General features: G+C 42.3%; 1 protein-coding gene across 1 annotated transcript in view; it reads right to left on the reverse strand.

Moving 5' to 3' along the window:
• Positions 1–4,208: 4,208 nt before the first annotated feature.
• Sptlc2 (serine palmitoyltransferase long chain base subunit 2) overlaps positions 4,209–19,449 on the reverse strand; it is an 82,976-nt gene continuing 67,735 nt past the window's right edge. The window contains exons 10-12 of the mRNA XM_051149720.1: positions 11,465–11,600; positions 9,857–9,986; positions 4,209–4,561 (exon numbers count right to left, since the gene is read on the reverse strand). Coding sequence (XP_051005677.1) covers positions 4,442–4,561; positions 9,857–9,986; positions 11,465–11,600 — 386 coding nt within the window. The 3' untranslated portion in view covers positions 4,209–4,441. The remainder of the gene's footprint in view (positions 4,562–9,856; positions 9,987–11,464; positions 11,601–19,449) is intronic.

Here is a 19,449-nt window from a genome sequence, read left to right on the forward strand (position 1 = left end):
GCAAGGAAGCACTCAATTCCAACTGTTGGAAAAATGAATTCTGAGGTACAATGTTAAAGGAGAAGGCAAGTCACTCACTACTCTACGCCACTTGGCACATGGTTGGAAGGTCTTATGTCAATCAGTCAGGGTCTGGACAAGAAACCTGGTACTTGTGCTGGACTCTGATTGACCGGAGCTCGTCGCACATGGAAAGAGTGCAGGTGGCATGAAAGCAGACACTGACAGCACATCAGGGCGCTTTTCTTGTAGGCACCTTTCTTTTTTGTGGTTTTTCAAGACAGGGTTTCTCTGTGTAGCCTTGGCTGTCCTGGACTCACTCTGTAGACCAGGCTGGCCTCGAACTCACAGCAATCCGCCTGCCTCTGCCTCCTGAGTGCTGGGATTAAAGGCGTGCGCCACCACTGCCCGGCTTTGTAGGCACCTTTCATTCGACCTCCCACAACTGCTCCAAAAGAGCAAAGCTGTAGACATTGCTTCATTAAACACAGTGACTGCAGGCAAGAGCCACAGCATTCTTCAGGGTCAGTTTATTACGATTCACCACCCAGAAACAATATCAGTTTAAGGCCACACCATAGTAAACAAAATCTTACCCACTGCTTCCTAGGGCGAACTGTGAATGTGAAATCTTCAGACTCAGCAAAGATGAAAATGGTCATTTTTCACAGCCCGGGGGTGGTGGTGCACACCTTTAATCCCAGCACTTGGGAGGCAGAGGCAGGCGGATCGCTGTGAGTTCGAGGCCAGCCTGGTCTACAAAGTGAGTCCAGGACAGCCAAGGCTACACAGAGAAACCCTGTCTTGGAAGGGGGGGGGGGGGAGGACGGGGAGAGAAGAAAATGGTCATTTTCACTAGGGCTTAGGCTGGCTCCTTGTGTTTCCTTCCTAGAAATGCTTCAACCTATAGCAAAAGGCAGCATGGAAAACATAAGTCACTGAAAACTATGACAGGAACAACAGTATTTTGTAGGCCAGGGAAGGGAAGGGATCACTGGTGGGCTCTGGCATCGCTGTGCTCTCTTTAGTTGGCTATCTGGCTGGACGGGGCGGCTGGCTAGAAGCCCAAGCACACATTTCATGTGGATAAGGCAGAGGGGAGGAAGGACATGCTTTTCTCCACATGGAAGGTATTTTGATTGACCGGCTTAATGGATTAAGATGCCTGCTGGGCATTGAGCTTGCTGTTAAGCAGGTAATAGTTCATCCATAGGTCCTGGACCTGGGGGTGGGGAAGGGGTTATAGATTCTTTGATAAACTTCCAAGCAGAATCCTGATTAACCAACCTTGCCCTTCATAGCCCTAGGCGAAGGTGACTTTACCTGTGAGAAGCACTCTCCGGCTCCTGATCATCACAGCACAGGCGGAGAGGAAAACCACTGCTCTCCTTTTCCTAACTATCGCCATATCTAAAGCAGAGACAAGAACACCCAGCTATGTCATAGCAGTCCATTTTTTTTTTTCTCTCTCTTTCTGGGGAGAGCCTCACTCACTTTGTAGTAGAGAATACTCTAGAGTTCTAAAAGGGCCCCTTACTTCTGTCGCCTGAGTATTGGGACTACTGGTGTGCACCATACCTGGCCCGTAACAGCCACTTGTTTATACAGGAGAGCAAGTTGTTATTCTTTTCTATACTACAATTAGGCAGATTCATCAACTTGGAAAAACAGAGGTGGTAGTAGATACCATTTTCCACTTTGTCCAAAAAGTTAGGAATTCTAAATCAGCTGTTCATCCCGCTTTTTGCAAGGTGTATTACACACCAGGTATAACCTGGCCAGACTCTACCAGTCATCAGAGACTCAGATATGGATGTCCTCAACTAAGGAGGAGAGAAATGCTGACGGGCATGGCTATGCATACAAGGATCAGGCTGTCTACACTACAGTCCTTTAAAAGCTGCAGGAGCGCACGCCAGTCTTTCCTGGAGCAGGAATCCCAACCACCAAGCAGCAGAAGATACACAATGAGGAGTAAAGGATCAGAGGCAGGTGCCCCACCCCTCAGCCTATGAGAGGGGGCAGAAGTGAGGTCCCAAGTAAGGTGATGATTGTGAAACTCTCCCTGCACCAGAAGAGTTGAGGGCAGTGAATGAAGGACTGAAAGGGTTGGATCCTTTAAACAAGGGTACAATAAAGAGGAGACATTCACTGCCCTTCTGCATGACTGTGGCCTTCTGGTTTCTGATATGAGCTGTGAAATGGGTCTCACAAACACAAACTGAGGAAGGACAGTAAATGAAATGCATGAGGCAAAGTGCAGACAGCTTGGGTGGTGATGGCTGACTCAGTATGGCTGAATCTACCCACTCTCAAATGCCAGTCCAGTATGCCCTTGCACCTCTCCCAAAATTGGGATAATGATTTATGACATGACTGGACCCAAGATTTCTATTACAGATTCACAAATAACCAGCCGCATATAATGTGTATATACCATTTTGTCCTCTAAAAAGTAGGGCTCATAGGTAGATCACAGGAGTTTTGACTCTTAAAAAAATAAAAAGCAAGCAACCAACCAAATTTCTAATTAATTACATTTAGCCTGAAATAAACTCTGCACCAAATGATCAAGATGTAAAAGTTTAGATGCCTGTAAAAGCATTTTAATTTCAAGTGATTTTATGTAAGCCAAAGACAAGCAAGCACATTTACTGCTTAAAGTTTGTTACTTTTCCAAGCCCTATGTCTGTATCAGAACTGCAAAATACTTGGTATTACAGAGGTATCCTCCAGAGGAAAGCAAGCGAGGTGTTTAAGCGTCACAGGATTTGGTTATGGAATCTTTATAAATGTAGTTCTTCCTTCTTTCTGTGGTTTTGCTCTTTTTTTCTGTCTGTCTCTGTCTCCCTTCCTCCCTAGTCTCTTGACGGGTTTTACTATGTAGTCCTGGGACTCTCTATGTATAGACCAGGCTGACCCCAAACTCATAGAGATCTGCCTTCCTCCACTTTCTGAGAGCTAGGGTTAAAGGGTTAAGTTACCACATCCAGTTTGTTCACCTATCTCAAGGGCTGGGAGATCACAGATGTCCGGAGGGCCAAATTTAACTTAGAGCCAGGGCATGAAAACAGAGCTTTACAAACAACGCTGCTCATATCTTCTCTCCCATGCACGTGCAGCTGACAATAAGGTTCCCCAGGATAATTTGGTTTGTGCATCTTTTATCAGTAATAAGAATAATTTTAAAGAATAACATACAAAATGTACTTTTATACAGCTTTTTTCATTCTGTTCTCAATCCTTCCCTATGACACTCGATCACTACTAAAAGACAAATTCATCTTCAGTACAATAAAGCTAAAAATACTCTTCAATTAAGCTTTGGTCAAAAGAAATAATTAACTTTAAAATGGTGCTCTTCAGATGTGTTCTTTGGTCAAGCAGCACAAAGCTCTGGATGGAGCCCCTGGCCTGCTTGGGACAGGAAATCAGAGGCTATTCCAGTTTAGGAAAGAGGTATTTGATTCAAATTCCTCAAAGGGAAAAAAAATAAAATGGAAGCACAAGAGAAGTCAGCCTGACACTGGGTGAAACCGTCTTAGGATAGGAGGAGGAGAACTTAGGACAGGGAGGAGGAGGAGGACGGGCATTTGGAAGAGCCCTGTCCACGTGGGTCAGCGTCTACCACTAATGCTGAAGCGGAACATGAGCAAAGACCTGACCAACACCTGCCTGTATCAGGTCACATCCTAATCTGGACCCAGAACCAGCTGGAGGCGGTGGTGACTCTGAGGTGGGAAGCGTTGGGGTTAGATCTGGGGAAGATCCAAACTGTGGCCACATCATTAGCCTATGACCATATGAAGAAAGATCTGGCGATGAGTATATTATTGAGAGACCAGTCTCGGGACATCGGTGGCCACTGGGAGTCACACAGTAAGTCTTTCAGCACTGTTAACACTTAACTTACAATACTTTGGTTGATTAATTTGACTGGTTAAATAAGGGTTACAAGGCGGGGCAACCTCTGAGACCTGGACAGGAAGTCAAAAGGCACTTGCTCCCTAAGGAGAGGGCCAGTGAGTCTCGAGGCTGGAGAGCCAGGGCCAGAAGTAAGTCTTGATGGATCCAAGCCCATGAGGTGGCTGAAGTGGAGAATGCCTGTTTCAGAAGCCACAGGCAAGGGTCAGCGTGATTTCACAAGTAAAATAGTTATAAAATAAAACATTTTTTAATGGACAAAGTAATCATATATATATATATATATATATATATATTTATATAAAGGTGAGACTTAGCAAACAAAGGAGAATGGGAAGCAGTTTGTTCTTTTACTATTTACAAAATGCCATTTGGAGTGGAGGTGGCCACCTTCAGTAGCTTCAGAAATGTCTTTCACATGAAGTGGTCACTGAAGTGTTGTGGTTCCTGGAACTGGCTCAGAAAGGCCACATGCTGTCCTGAGGGGGAGTATCCTCTCTAGGAGCACCAGAAATGCTCAGTCTTCCGTTTCCTCATAGGTAGTCTCATCAAAAGGCCTGTCCAGCAGCGGCACCAAGCGCTGGCGGGAGTACTTCAGTTGCAGCAGGTCCCCAACTTCATCGATCTCCTTCAAAGCCTAAAGCACACAAGAAAGAGGTCAGCCGGAGCCAGCAGGTGTGAGCGTACCCAATGCTCTCCTAGATGAAAGTGGTATCTTGGTGGGACACTGAATCTGAGCACTCAGGAAAGACTGCACACAGGAAGAGTGTCTGAGGAAGGGCTCAGGCCCAGCCATGAAAATGGACTCTGAGTGCCAACTATGCACTACAAAGGCTACAGCTCTTCTACATGTAATGTGCTTGTAGGAAAGGGAACAGGATTCCTGTTGGGACCATATCTATAGTTCTGTATGAAACTGCACACCTTGGGTCCATGAGTGGCTTAGCAGGTAAAGGCACCTTCTACTCAGCCTCACAACCTGAGATCAATCCCTGAGACCCACATCATGGACAAATCAACTCCTGTAACTTGCCCTTTGACCTCAATATGCAAGTCATGGAGTGTTTGAACCCACAGTAGAACACATACACACAAAAAAGTATACAAGAATACTTTTAAAAGAGAGATAGCTCAGAAGTCACTGACTGCTCTTCCAGAGGTCTTGAGTTCAATTCCCAGCAACCATAAGGTGGCTCATAACCATTTATAATGTGATCTGATGCTCTCTTCTGGCCTGCAGGTATATATGCAGGTAGAGCACTGTATACATAATAAAAAATAAATCTGTTTACCAGCCTAAGGGTGAATTTGTCTATTATTTCACTTGTTTTTCTTAAAGATTTATTTATTATCTATATACTATTATACCCACATGTATGCCTGCACACTAGAAAAAGGCACCAGATCTCATTATCAATGGCTGTGAACCACTATGTGGTTGTTGGGAATTGAACTTAGGACCTTAGTTAGAATAGACAGTGCTCTTGACCTCTGAGCCATCTCTCCAGCCCCCTGTTTTTTTCATTTTGAAGCCAATATGTAGAAACAAAGTTACAGACAGTATTTCTTTTGCATTTAGCATAAAATATTTATTCTAAAATATGAAAAAGAGCAAGAGATGAACTTTCCTGTGTTATCAGAACAGTGGTGCCTCTGAGGCCAGGCTAATTGGAGACTTCACATGGACAGTTAGCCCTGACCTTTAGAAATGAGAGCCCATAAGCCATTTATTTCCTTTACTGATAGATGACTTATACTGGTTTTTTTTTTTTTTTTTTTTTTTTTGGTTTTTTGAGACAGGGTTTCTCTATGTAGCCTTGGCTGTCCTAGAACTCACAGTGATCCACCTGCTTCTGCCTCCCAAGTGCTGGGATTAAAGGCACCATCATGCCCAGCTTTATAAATTTTTTAAAAGATGTAGTTATTTATTATATATAGTGTTCTGCCTGCATGTATGGCTGTCAGCCAGAAGAGGGCACCATATCTCATTATAGATGGTTGTGAGCCACCATGTGGTTGCTGGGAATTGAACTCAGGACCTCTGGAAGAGCAGACAGTGCTCTTGACCACTGAGCCATCTCTCCAGTCCCTCACACAAGGTTTTTGATGTTTTGTTATTTGGTGTGGAATCTCAGTAAGCTTCCCAAGCTGATCTGGAACTCCTGGACTCAGTGATTCTTCTGCCTCAGCCCTCTGCACACCCAGGACTAGGGGCAAACGCTACAGCACACAGCTTCAGAGAAGCTTCACCCACAGAAATAACAAATTGTAACAGAAGCTAGATGGCCCTCACATGAAGTTATCTGGCCAGATTAGGAGCAAAGATCCACTATATGGTACCATTTATTAGCAAATAATTACAGCTATCTCTGGCTCTAGGCATAGGATGAACCATTAAGAGAAAAACAGGTTCAGTGCAGGCTGAGGAAATACACTAGCACGGCTACCCTCCCCACAGCTGGTGCCATTACTCTACCCATTATGTGGAAAACTACCTTTATTGAACTCCGACCCAGATTCTATGAAACCCAACCTTTTACAGGGCACGATTCAGTGTTTCTAGCACAATCCTCTCAGGCCCCAGCTTTCATCACTTCACTAATTGTAGAGTTTTCTTTTCTTTTTTGAGATAGAGTCTGTGTGGCCCTCACTCGTCCTGGAATTTGCTCTGTAGACCAGGCTGGTCTCAAACTCGGAGATCTACCTGCCTCTGCCTCCCAAGTGCTGGGACTAACTCGCACATGTAGTATGTTTATTTGCTTTACACTCCTGCTTTCATCTCAGTTCTCACAACCAACCACCAACGTATTTTCTGATGCTGTGGAGTCGCCCACTATGGACATTCCTTATGAGTGGAATCCTGAGACACGGACTCTATGTCTGGCTTCTTTCATTTAGTTCACCTTGAAGGTCTGTGCGGACTGCAGGGTGCAGCTTCACCGGGCAGCCATTCTGGCACTGCTTGCTTTATAAACTTCCCTCTGTGCACTGCCTACCCTGGCTTCCCACTTAGCAATCTGCTGAGCAGATGTTTAGGCTTATTATCCTAAGTGCTGGTTCAAACCTGTTGCTTTAGTTACTCAGGATTGCAGTTAGATTTAAAAGTGGTAAGTGTGAGTCTTCCAACTCTCATTTTTAACATCATTTCAGCTCTTTGGGGGAACCTACTAGTTCCATATAAACCAGCTTTTCCATTTCTGTAAAAAGCCTAACTTGAATTCTGATTGAATTTGTACTAGATCTGTAGATAATTATACTGACATTCAGACAACATTCATTCTCTCTTTACATTTATTAAAGTTTTCAGCCGTGTTTTAGTTTTTGGCATACAAATCTAAATGCTCATTGTACCTTTTTTTTTTGAGATGACATTTCACTATGCTGACAAGACTGGTTTCAAACTCCAGGTGAGTCACAGATGTGCACAACTGCACCCAACCTATTAAGTATAAATTTAGCTAGCTTATAAGGTAAAGAGTTTCTTGGTTAAACTTGCCTACCTGACCGGATGTTGAGATTAAAACAAGGCTCATGCTAGTCCTGAACTTGTGATCCTCTGCTTCCCAAGCGCTGGGCCTAAGGACTGCACCACCATGCCTGGCCTGAGACTTCCTTTGCTTTCTTTCCAATTTTCTTTCTTTCTTTCTTCCTTCCTCCTGCTCCTTCTTTAAAAGATTTATTTATTTATTATTATGTATACAGTGCTCTGCTTGCATGTACACCTGCACACCAGAAGAGGGCACCAGATCACATTATAGATGGTCGTGAGCCACCATGTGGTTGCTGGGAACTGAACTCATATCATCTAGAGGGGCAGTCAGTGCTCTTAACCTCTGAGCCATCTCTCCAGCTCTTAGACTCCCTTTTCATTTGATTATTGCTGAAATACTAATGTGGTACAAAGATATTTTACCTACTAACTTTGCAAAAGTCATTTATTAGCTCTAACAGTCTTTTTGTATATTGCGTGCATTCTATATAATTGTATTCTAAGGATAAGATGAGTTTTTAGGAAAAAGCACTATATGGCTGAGTAAGAGAGTATTCTTGGGCAGCTGCCCTCCCCACAACTGATGCCCTTGCCCTTCTTACTTTGCAGAATAGTTTAATTGAGTCTGTATTTTATGTTGATTCCACATACACCCACACCACCAGCCACCATGCATCTGCATGAGAGCAGGGGCGGACAGTCAGCTAAGGAAGCACAGGACGGTTTGGAGGCAGGAAAGGGAAGGAGGAAAATGATGTAATTATAATGTTTAAAAAAAATCAGTACAGAAGTTTTTCAGTAAAAATTTTGAAAAATGGGAAAATCTATGGAAAACTATCTAAAGAGCATAATCAGCTAGAGAAAAAGAAATGAGATCAATAAACTGGATACATCTAAGTCAAGTCAGAATGTGATAAGAGAAGGCTCACACACAACACCTACAGTCTGCAATCCTGGAGTATTGTATTGTTTACTTAAAGAATGAAGATTATACACAGAGAAACCCTGTCTCGAAAAACCAAAAAAGAATGACAATCACTAGTAAAGTGTCCTAATAAAAAAACTTACAATGTTTTTCCTTTAAAACATTTTTTTGTTTGTTTGTTTGCTCTTTTTGAGAAAGTTTTGTTATATATACCAGCTGGTCTCAAACTTGAAACCCTCCTGCTTCAATTTAAATGCTGGGATTACTAAAGCTACACATTGTGCCCAGGCCAGGCAGATGTTTTTTAATGAGAGAAATCTCATCTTGTAGATATTTGGAAAAAAGGTCAAAAGTCTTCAGCTGTGGACTGCCAAGGCTACACAGAGAAACCCTGTGTTGAAAAATCAAAAGAAAAAAAAAGTGCATGCCTTTAATCCCAGCACTCTGAAGGCAGAGGCAGGCGGATCAATTTGAGTTTGAGGCCAGCCTGGTCTACAAATCCAGTCCATGCCAGCCAAGACTACACACAGAAAACCTGTCTTGAAAAAGCAAAAACAAACAAAAACAAAACAAACAGATGTCAACCAAATTATTATAATACTTTAAAAAACAAGCATTTGCAAAATTCTTTAAGATTAGTGGAACTGCCAGGCGTGGTGGTGCAAGCCTTTAATCCCAGCACTTGGGAGGCAGAGGCCAAGATCGCTGTGAATTCGAGGCCAGCCTGGTCTACAAAGTGAGACAGCCAAGGCTACACAGGAAAACCCTGTCTCGGAAAAAAAAAAAAAAAAAAAATTAGTGGAGGTTAGCTGGTATCCTAGCACAAGTCTGTAATCTCAGTACTTAGGAGGCAGGGACAGTCAAGTCTATTTGAGTTGGAGAGCAGCCTGTGTCCAACCAAGAAAAACAAATCAAAAGCACATTACCAACCATCCCTCTAACCAAACCACAATGAAACCATTATCAGTTTAAAGACCTCGCTGTGTGTTTGTGGGTGTGTGTGGTGTCTTAGGGTGCCAAGGCTCCTTCAAGTAGAGCTGTGACCAATGTGTAGCAGCCACACATCAAGGAAGGCCGAAGAAAGGAAAATTTCTGAGTGTAATATTAAACAAGAAAGCATATATTAGAAATAGCTAGAGTGGAAAGAGAATGGTCCCAGTTTTGATCCCATCACGGGGGAGACAAAAGTACAGGTGGAAGCTGGCCTGAGTGAGGAAGCTCTCACTTACAACTCCAGCAGCCAGAAGGATCTCCAGTGTGGGTCTAGTGAGTTCTGGGGCCACCTGGACTACCCATCAAGGCCCTGACAAAAACGATACAGAGGAAGCTAGACAGTTCTCTAGACTCAGAAGTGGATTTGGTGGATGATTTGGGAGATGCTGCAATTGCTTTGAAACAGCCATTTTAAACAGCACTGCCTGTCACTGTCTTACCAGCAATCCTAAGTGATCAAGAACATCAGGTGATCAGCACCATCTGCTACACAATCCCTCTTAGGATTGATCAAAGGCACCTACCGTATCAAGTATTTCTTTGGTATGAGCTGCTGACAGACAGAATCTGGCTCTGGACTCAATGATGGGGGTAGCAGGAAATCCCACCACCACGACACCAACGTTCCGCTTCAGCATCTCCCTTCCAAAGGCGCTACAAAGGGAAAACAGGAAAGGAAACCAAGACATGTAGCTGGCGTGGTGACACTTGCCTTTGATCCCAGCCCCGTTGGAAACTAGCCTAGTCTATATAGTTAGTTCTAGGACAGACATGGCAACACAGAGAAATCCTGCCTTGAAAAAGAAAACCAGCTGGACGTTGTGGCCCATGCCTTTAATCCCAGCACTCGGGAGGCAGAGGCAGGCGGATCTCTATGAGTTCAAGGCCAGCCTGGTCTACAAAGCAAGTCCAGGACAGCCAAGGCCACACAGAGAAACCCTGTCTTGAAGATAGAGGGGAAAGAAAGAAAGAAAGAAAGAAAGAAAGAAAGAAAGAAAGAAAGAAAGAAAGAAAGAAAGACAAAACCTATAACCACAACCACAAAAAGAAAAGAAGTATTCAATAGCAGCCAGTACCAGGTCTTGCTGGCCTGGATATTTGATGGCATAGTATAAACACCTAAAACTGATGGTTCTAAAATTCCTGTTTATTCAGTTCTCTGGTAGTCATTCCTTCACAAAGGTGGAGGAATGTCACTGGCAAGGACCAATTCTGATAAAGTGTGCTTTAGGTAACGGCCTGTCCTGAAAAGTAATAGCAATGACCTCAGTCCTCTTTTCAGTACGTTTGGAGAATACGAGGACAGAGGACCTGTATAACAGGGACACTTCTCCGCTGCAGCCAGAGAATTGGCTCTCTAGACCAGAAATTCAAACAAACAAACAAACAAACAAACAACCCCACCAAAAACCAAAACCACAACATTGTACTTGGGACTAGAGCTGCTCCTGGGGTACAGGATGTTTTGAGGCTCTGTAGGCCAGTAGGTTACTCAAACTCTACAATCGGACAACAACTTCACTTTGGGTTTGTTTGTTTGTTTTGCTTTTCTGTCTTTTGTGTTTTTTTTTGAGACAGGGTTTCTCTGTGTAGCCTTGGCTGTCCTGGACTCACTTTGTTGACCAGGCTGGCCTCGAACTCATAGCGATCCACCTGCCTCTGCCTCCCAAGTGCTGGGATTAAAGGCGTGTGCCACCACCACTTGCCTGACAACAACTTCACTACAGCTGTCTATGGCCTTATTCTATATCTGAATGTCCACTAAATAATGAATTCTATCTTGGTTTTTAGTTTTGTTTACCAAATTATACTTTATTTTTATTTTCCCATTGGCCTACTTTACTCATTTTTACTCTTTCCTTAATTTGCTCACAATGTTTGGGAATAAAAAGACTGCCCATGGCAGCCATGGTGGTCCACACCGTTAATCCCAGCACTTGGGAGGAAGATCTTAATCTATATATTGAGTTCCTGGCTGGCCAGGGCTACATAGTGAGATCTTTCAAAAAGCAAGCAAGGAAAAAAAATCCTGCCCATTTAGCAATACAGGAATACCAACTTCTCCTCGCCTCTAGCTCCAATATGTACTCTGTCTAATGACAGACTGGTTTGCAACTTTCCATATAATGTACCCAATTTTGGCCGGCATGTAGAGCATCAAAGGCACCACTGGGGAATCTTCATTGCCGTAGATGATGAACCCCATTTCCTTCAGACGTCTTCTGAAATACCTGGTGTTCTCAGCCAACTGCTGTATACATTCTTTGCCTAGGAAACAAACAAAATAATACTAAGGAATAAAAGGAAAAGGTATTTTCCCTGCCTTCTGTTTATCTAACTAGGTCTTTTATTTTTGTTTTCAGACAATGTTTACTGTGTAGTCCACAATGTCCCTGAACTCTTGGGAGTTCTTGCCTCAGTTTCCCAAGTGCCGGGATTACAAGCATGTGGTACCATACTCCTTTCTTCTAAGACAAAATAGTTTGCACGTTAACCTTTATGAAATATAAGCATTTATGTGCCTGGTTCTGCATCCTGTTACTTGTCATTTGAGCATAGACTTTGTTTGTTTTGGTGCTGGGGATCAAACCTAGGATCTCATGCATACCAAGCAGGCACTCTACCACCAAGCCTGACACAACCCCACCTGACAGCAAGCTTTATAGTAATGTACAGAATAAAGTTTAATGGCCAAAGGCTGGAGATGCAGCTCAGTGGTAGAGAATTTGTTAACATGGGCACTACAGAAACAAACAACCCTTTAAAAAATATATGAATTAAAGAAAGAAAAAACAAAACAAAAAAACGGTGTCTTCCAAGGCATTCTAGTGTCTATGTCAGCCACATCACCTCACCTATGTCAGCCACACCCTTGATACTGGGGAGGATATTTATCACCACTACTCTACTACACATTAGAAGATTCTCACAAAGGTGGTACCTTGGTTACAGTCGTCAAGTACAAAGAGGCACAATTTTAATTCTATCTGGCCCATCTCTAAAACACAAGTTTGTCTTCTTTGCTTTTGGTTTTTTGAGACCAGGTTTCTCTGTGTAGCCCTGGCTGTCCTCAAACTCAGAGATCTGCCAGTCTCTACCTCCCCAGTGCTGGGATTAAAAATGTATTTTAAAATATATTTATCTAATTCCTAACTGAATAAATATTCGGTGAAGCACTAATATTACATTAGGTCAATCTATGATGAGATGGCCAAACAAGACAATACATTTAAAAGGTTATTTGCAGTATGCTAAAAATATTTTGTTCTTCCCAGTCAAAAATACTGATGAGTAAGAGAAGATTGGAGTAATTTTCTCAAGTTAGAAATTCGGTGAGTTTGTATTTTTAAAAAATTCAAGGATGATAAATTCATGAGTTTATCAATTAATGAAATACAGATACCCCGCATGTCTTTGGAGTTAGAACACTGACATGCCCACCACTCATAGTAAAGTATGCTAGATAAGCTGGACACACAGCCTCAGGTTAGTGTCCAAGTTATTATTTCAAGTTGATCAGAGAAAGACACTCCTCAACACCCCGAAGATCAAGGCACACCAGCTATACACGCACCTTACAGCGAACAAGAGCCAATCAGTCTCAGAATTATATATGCATCCCAACTTGTCTCAATATAAACAAGATGCTTGCTCTAACTTTTTATAAAACTTTATTGATTGGCTTACATTTTTTTTTTTTTTTTGAGGGGGAGACAGGATTTCATGTTGTCTTAGGGTTTTTATTGTTGTCACGAGACACTATGAGCAAGGCAACTCTTTTTGGGGGTGGGGGGAAGATTCAAGACAAGAGTCTCTCTCTGTGCAGCCCCGGTTGTCCTGGAACTCATTCTGTATATCAGTCTGGCCTCAAAGTCACAGAGATGTCAAATTTGTTTTGTACAAGGATTTTAGCTCAGGAGGGGAATGGTGTTTAGTTCCTAGTCCAAAAAGTGAACACACATACCAATAAGCTAACAAATTTTCTTTTTCTTTATTTTTTTGAGACAGGGATTTTCTGTATAGCTCTGCCTATCCTCAAACCTACCTATCTCTGCCTGGGATTAAAAGTGTGTGCCACTAACACCGGGTTATTAAATTAACAAATTTTCAAGTTAAAATTTGTATTACATCCATCTATCTATCTATCTATCTATCTATCTATCTATCTATCTATCTATCTAATGTATGTAGTTCAGGAGACAACCTGGAGGAGCTAGTTCTTTCCTTCTACCTTAAGGGACTGCAACTGAACTCAGGTCACCAGGCCTGGCACCAATCACCTTTAATGGCTGAACTATATCTTGGTGCTCGACTTTTCAAACTTTAAAGCTTAGCCATTTATTGGGAAACAATGTTGATATTATTTGTTTATTTTTGAGACAGGGTTTCTCTGTGTGGCCTGGGCTGTCCTAGACTCACTTTGTAGACCAGGCTGGCCTGGAACTCACAGCGATCCGCCTGCCTCTGCCTCCCGAGTGCTGGGATTAAAGGCGTGCGCCACCACTCCCCGATGATATTTTTAAGTAGTACTTGGGGGTAAACACACTGGGTAGAGATGAATGAGTGCAACAACAACAACAAAAAATTTTTGGGGAGGCGGGGTTTGAGACAGGGCTTCTCTTGTCCTGGCTGTCCTGTCCTCGAACTCACAAAGACCCGCCTGCCTCTACCTCCTGAGTGCTGGGATTAAAGGCTTGTGCTACCACGCCTGGAGAAATGTTTTCATTGAACTTAATTTGAACAGCAAAATGATACTGATGACAGAAGAATTATCACTGAGTAGAAAAAAGTCAAGGTCAGTGCTATACAAAGAAGGAAATCAACTTACTTTAGGCAGGAACAATAAAAACGAGGAAGCAAGTGAGAAATAACCGTTAAGTTTGCAGTTCTTTTGAGACAGGTCTCACCTTGCAGCCCAGACTAACCTGTAACTTACTATGTAATGCAGACTGGCCTCTAAAGCATGCTTATCCTCCTGCCTCAGTCTCTTCAGATCTGAGATTACATATGTGAGTCACACCTTACTAGGCAGGCTGGTCTGGAACTCGCCATGATCCTCAGGCTGGCTAGCCTTAAACTTGAAATCCTCCTGCTCCTGCCTCCTCAGTGCAGGACAGAAATGTACACTACATTCAGCCTGAAGTAGCCTGATTTTACCCTTAAAAATGAAAATGAAAACAAAGGCTTATCAGGTGAAGTTATCAATTACTGTCATCATGTCATTAGTTTTGATCCTTAAAAAATAGGACTCAGTTGGGTACTGTGGTGCATGCCTGTAATCCCAGCACTCGGGGAAGCAGAGGCAGGCAGATCTCTGTGAGTTCAAGGCCAGCTTGGCCTAAAAAGCAAGTCTAGGACAGCCATTGCTACACAGAGAAACCCTGTCTCGAAAACAAAAACAAAATAAAACAAAAAAACCTCAAAATATGAGTCAATCTGATATTTTAGAGACAAATGGAAAAATGAAGCACTTAAATGAAATTAGAAAAACCAGTCAACTGGAGCATGTTCACTGCTGTCATCCTAACTCTTGAAGAGATACTGAATTCTAACAAACACAAGACGCCAGTTACTACAAGTATTTACGTCCATTCTACTAAATAGTTCAGTTCAAGAGTTTCCTACCTGAAGTTTGAATTATTATTATTATTTATTATTATTATTATTATTAATTTTAGTTTTTCAAGACAGAGTCTCCCTGTGTAGTCCAGGCTGGCCTGAAATTCACAGCTATCTGTCTGCTTTTGCCTCCCGAGTGCTGGGATTAAAGGCATGTGCCACCATGCCTGGCCTGAGCAAATTATTTAAGACAGACTCAAATAAATATGGACTTTTAGCACAGCTACATATTACACTTAAATAACCTAATTCTTAACCCTTGCCGTCTTAGAGAGAAAGTAGATGTTGGTTCGAGAGACTCTTTAGCAGTTAAGAGCACTTCCTGCTCCTAACAGTGGACCAAAGTTGGGTTTCCAGCTCAACCTTATGTCCAACTACAGGCTACCTTATGATGGCCTCTTCAGGCTCCTAACCCTGTGGCATATTCTCATAGACACATAAAAGAATAATGTTAAAACAACAATGTCATGGAGAGTTGTAAGACATCTGAGTTTTTCCTACTTTTCAAACAGCAGGCTTCACGGTAAGAATTTTTATCTGCTAACCACCTCTCCATTCTGAGAATCATTGTTGTGTTTTTGTTTTTTTCTAGTGCTATGACTGAAGTGAGAGATTCCATCCTAGGCTCTCACACAGGCAGATGGCTCTCTAACACTGTGCTACAATCCTATATCTTTAGAAGCCGTGCTCAGATTAATCTTGAAGTTATTTTTATGTCTTAAATAGTTGATTGGGGTGTGTGTGTCTTTGTGTCAGTGTTTCTGTCTGTCTGTCAGTCAGAAGACAACTTTCCAGAGTCATTTTTGGCATTGCATCTTCATGAGGCAGGGTCTCTTTTGTTTCTGCTACTGTGCTAAGCCTTGAGCTTCAGGAAAATCCTAACATACAGATGCTGCTGACGGCCTTTTTGTTAGGTCTTACAGGCTAGCTTTCTTGCCCACTCAGACATCCCCCAGGCCCCAAGATCTTGAAGCTGTGTCAGCTGTACTCCATTACTTAAAAAAGAATTTTGATAAACAATCCTACTCCCAGATTCTTGGGACTCTCAGGATGTGAAGAAGCTCTGCATGAGCGCTCACAGGAACTACAAAGACCCTAATGGACAGACTTTGCCTACAATAGACAGCTGTAGACTCTCAATGAGACCTATGTAGAAAGCTCTTGCCAGGCAGTGGTGGTACACACATTCAATCCCAGCACTCAGGAGGCAGAGGCAGGCAGATCTCTATGAGTTCGAGGCCAGCCTGGTCTATAGAGCAAGTTGTAGGACACCCCATGCTACAGAGAGAAACTCTGTTTCAAAAAACAAAAACCTACAAAAAATAAAGTTTTGTATCAGTGCTCACGAAAACTCCTAGGCCCTCCTGGATAGACATTGTAGGCCCTCTTACAACAGACAGCTTTAAACTTTCCAAGAGACCTATGTATAAAGCCAGGCTGCCAAAGTAACTTGGCTCCTAAGTATAATTCTGCCTTAACAGGCATATCCAGGGGTCACCTGTTGAAAACAGCAGAAAATTTCACTTTAGCTTAAAAAAAAAATTATCTATTTATTTTTATTTTATGTACATTGGTGTTTAGCCTGCATGTATGTCTGTGTGAGGGTGTCAGCTCTTAGAGCTACAGTTGTCAGCTGTCATGTAGGTGCTGGGGATCGAACCCAGGTCCTCTGGAAGAGCAGACAGTGCTCTCAACCACTGAGCCACCTCTCCAGTCCCAATTTTTTTTTAAAAAAAGATTTATTTATGTATACAATGCTTTGCATCAGATTACATTATAGATGGTTATGAGCCACCATGTGGTTGCTGGGAATTGAACTCAGGGCCTATGGAAGAACAGTCAGTGCTCTTAACTTCTGAGCCATCTCTCCAACCCCCCAGTTTAGTTTTTAAATATATTTTATACCAGAACCAAGAACATGTGTTTGAGTCTGCAGCTTCAAAACTAAGATTTCTGAGCTGGATGTGGTGGCACAAGCCTTCAACCCCAGCACTCGGGAGGCAGAGGCAGGTAGATCTTTGAGTCCACAGCCAGCCTGGTCTACACAGAGAAACCCTGTCTTGGAAAAGAAAAGAGCAAGGAGGAATGGGACTGCGATCTAGATGAGGCAGACAGGTGATATTTACTCATGGATAGTACACCTAAGGTCTATGTGTGCACGTTACTACAGGAACGGCACTGCTATAAAAAAAATTTAATAACCGCCAAATACTTGGAAAGTCACCTGATACTAACAAAAAACATCTGGAATTGAGGCTAATTGTCTCATCTCTCCATTCACAATCTTACCCATAGCCAGTTATTCTTTAGTAATCATTTCTGTAAACTGCAAAACCAAACAACAAACAGAAAACACACAGGAACAAAGCAGAAGTCTCTGGCTGTTATAGGGGTGGGCTCAGATATTCTTAGCCTTTGTTGCTTAAGACAAAACCTGGGGGGGTTAAACCGAAGTTTTTGGCACTGGGCGGTCCAAGCCGGGGAAAGTGTTATGAAAACAGCACTTGAGACTTAAAGCCCTTGTCCTGAGACAGGAAATGAAAACATAAAGGGATCAGCCCTTCCTTTCTTTTCCTTTTCTCTTTCCAAACAATCCTATGAATGACACACAGATCAGACCACACTGTCTATAAAGATATTTCTTTTCTATCTGTCTGTCTACTTCTATTCCCAGGACACCTTCTCCAGACATTTTACTATTATGTGTTTCTTCTGCAAATTCTGTCAAGAGAAAAGCTGACAGAAGACTAGCACAAAGAATTAGTAAACTGATACACATGTGATTCCTACTGCCCTTTGGGAGAGTGAAGGGGCAGAAAACTGAAAAGATGTGAGTGCATTAGAATATAAAACTGTTCAGCAAAGAAAAAGTTCACTGACACCTCTATGCTAAGGCATGGAAAAGCGTTTGCGTTCAATGAAAAGGTCTACAAGGATTTTAACCACTTAAAACAAAACTCTGGGTGAACAAAAACTCTTAAGAATACTAAAAGGTCTCCTGAAACAGTTTTTGTAGGAGAAAAAAAAAATGATCTCTAGGATGACTGAAATCTGCAATCTAAATATCAAATATAGCAATGTGGGCAATATAGTAAACTTCTCAGGAATACCTGAATTTGACTATTTAACTGCTGTTTTAAAATGGTAAAGCTGAGCAGGCACACCCAAGTAAACAGGACATTCTTTTTTTTTTTTTTGAGACAGGGTTTCTTTGTGTAGCCTTGGTTGTCCTAGACTCCCTTTGTAGACCAGGCTGGCCTTGAACTCACAACGATCCGCCTGCTTCTGCCTCCTGAGTGCTGGGATTAAAGGCGTGCAGCACCATGCCCGGCAAACAGGACATTGTTTACATGTGCAAGTATATCCTGTAAAGGTGACAATCACTGAGATTCCTCATTTCACTTATTAAGGTGCTGGAGGCTGGTCTGATGTATTCTGATGCTAATTACTGCTTGCTGTCTTTTAATGTTCCCCAAATATTGCTGTGTAACCTTGCCTAAAATCTTATTCCTGTTTGACCAATAAAAACACGATACTCCTGGGCAGGCAAATGGGATAGGCATGGCTAAGGTTCCCAGGCTTTAGAAGTCTGAGAGAATCTTGAGAGAGGGAGAGATGGGATGGAGGAAGGAGGACAGAGAATAGCAACAGGATAGGAAAGGAGCCACGGGGCCCCAGAGAAGGAATTCTGAAGTTCCTCATGGAGAGCATTAGCAACTATTTTGGGATTATGGATGGGAGGTAGCCCAAACAGAAATTATTAGAAACAGATGGAATGGGATGGAGACTGGGAGTTATTGGAGGATGGCTTAGTTGGTAATATCTACCTTGCTCCAGGTAAAGGTTAATTCTAGCCAGGCGTGGCGGTTTATTCTAAAATACATCAGGTGTCTGTGTTTTCACTGACTGCTAGTGGGTTAGAAAATACCACCATAATAATAATTAGCTTAATAATAAACATTTATTAGGCCATACTTTTAAATTAACAGCAACTTTAAGGAAATCAGATTTCCAAAAATGACTTTTATTCTTCAAAGAAAGGTAACAGGGCCAGGCAAATCGAACATTTAGATTTGATACCAAAAGTAAGGAATATCCAGTCTTTGAAATTTTTCTAGCACTTGGAGAAAACCAATTGAATTTGGATTCCTACTCCACTTGTTAATAACTCTTTTACACACAAAAATTTACATTTATGAAAAGCTCAATAAAACATGTGAATATGTTAGCTGGGCAGTGGTAGCGCATGGCTTTAATCCCAGGACTCAGGAGGCAGAAACAGGTGGAAAACAAAACCATGTGAATATGTTCTACTTTAGACTACTTATCTCATATAATGAAACATGTCATCAAATTAAGCATTACCTACAGAAAAAAATGCTCAAGCCAGGTATAGTGTTGAAAGCCTGTAAGGACAACATTAAGGAGACTAAGGGACAAGGACAGTGAGTTCAGGGCCAGACTAGGCTGTATATTGAGACCCAACTTTAAGGTCATC

Source organism: Acomys russatus, chromosome 1, assembly GCF_903995435.1.
Source record: "Acomys russatus chromosome 1, mAcoRus1.1, whole genome shotgun sequence".
Taxonomy (NCBI): domain Eukaryota; kingdom Metazoa; phylum Chordata; class Mammalia; order Rodentia; family Muridae; genus Acomys; species Acomys russatus.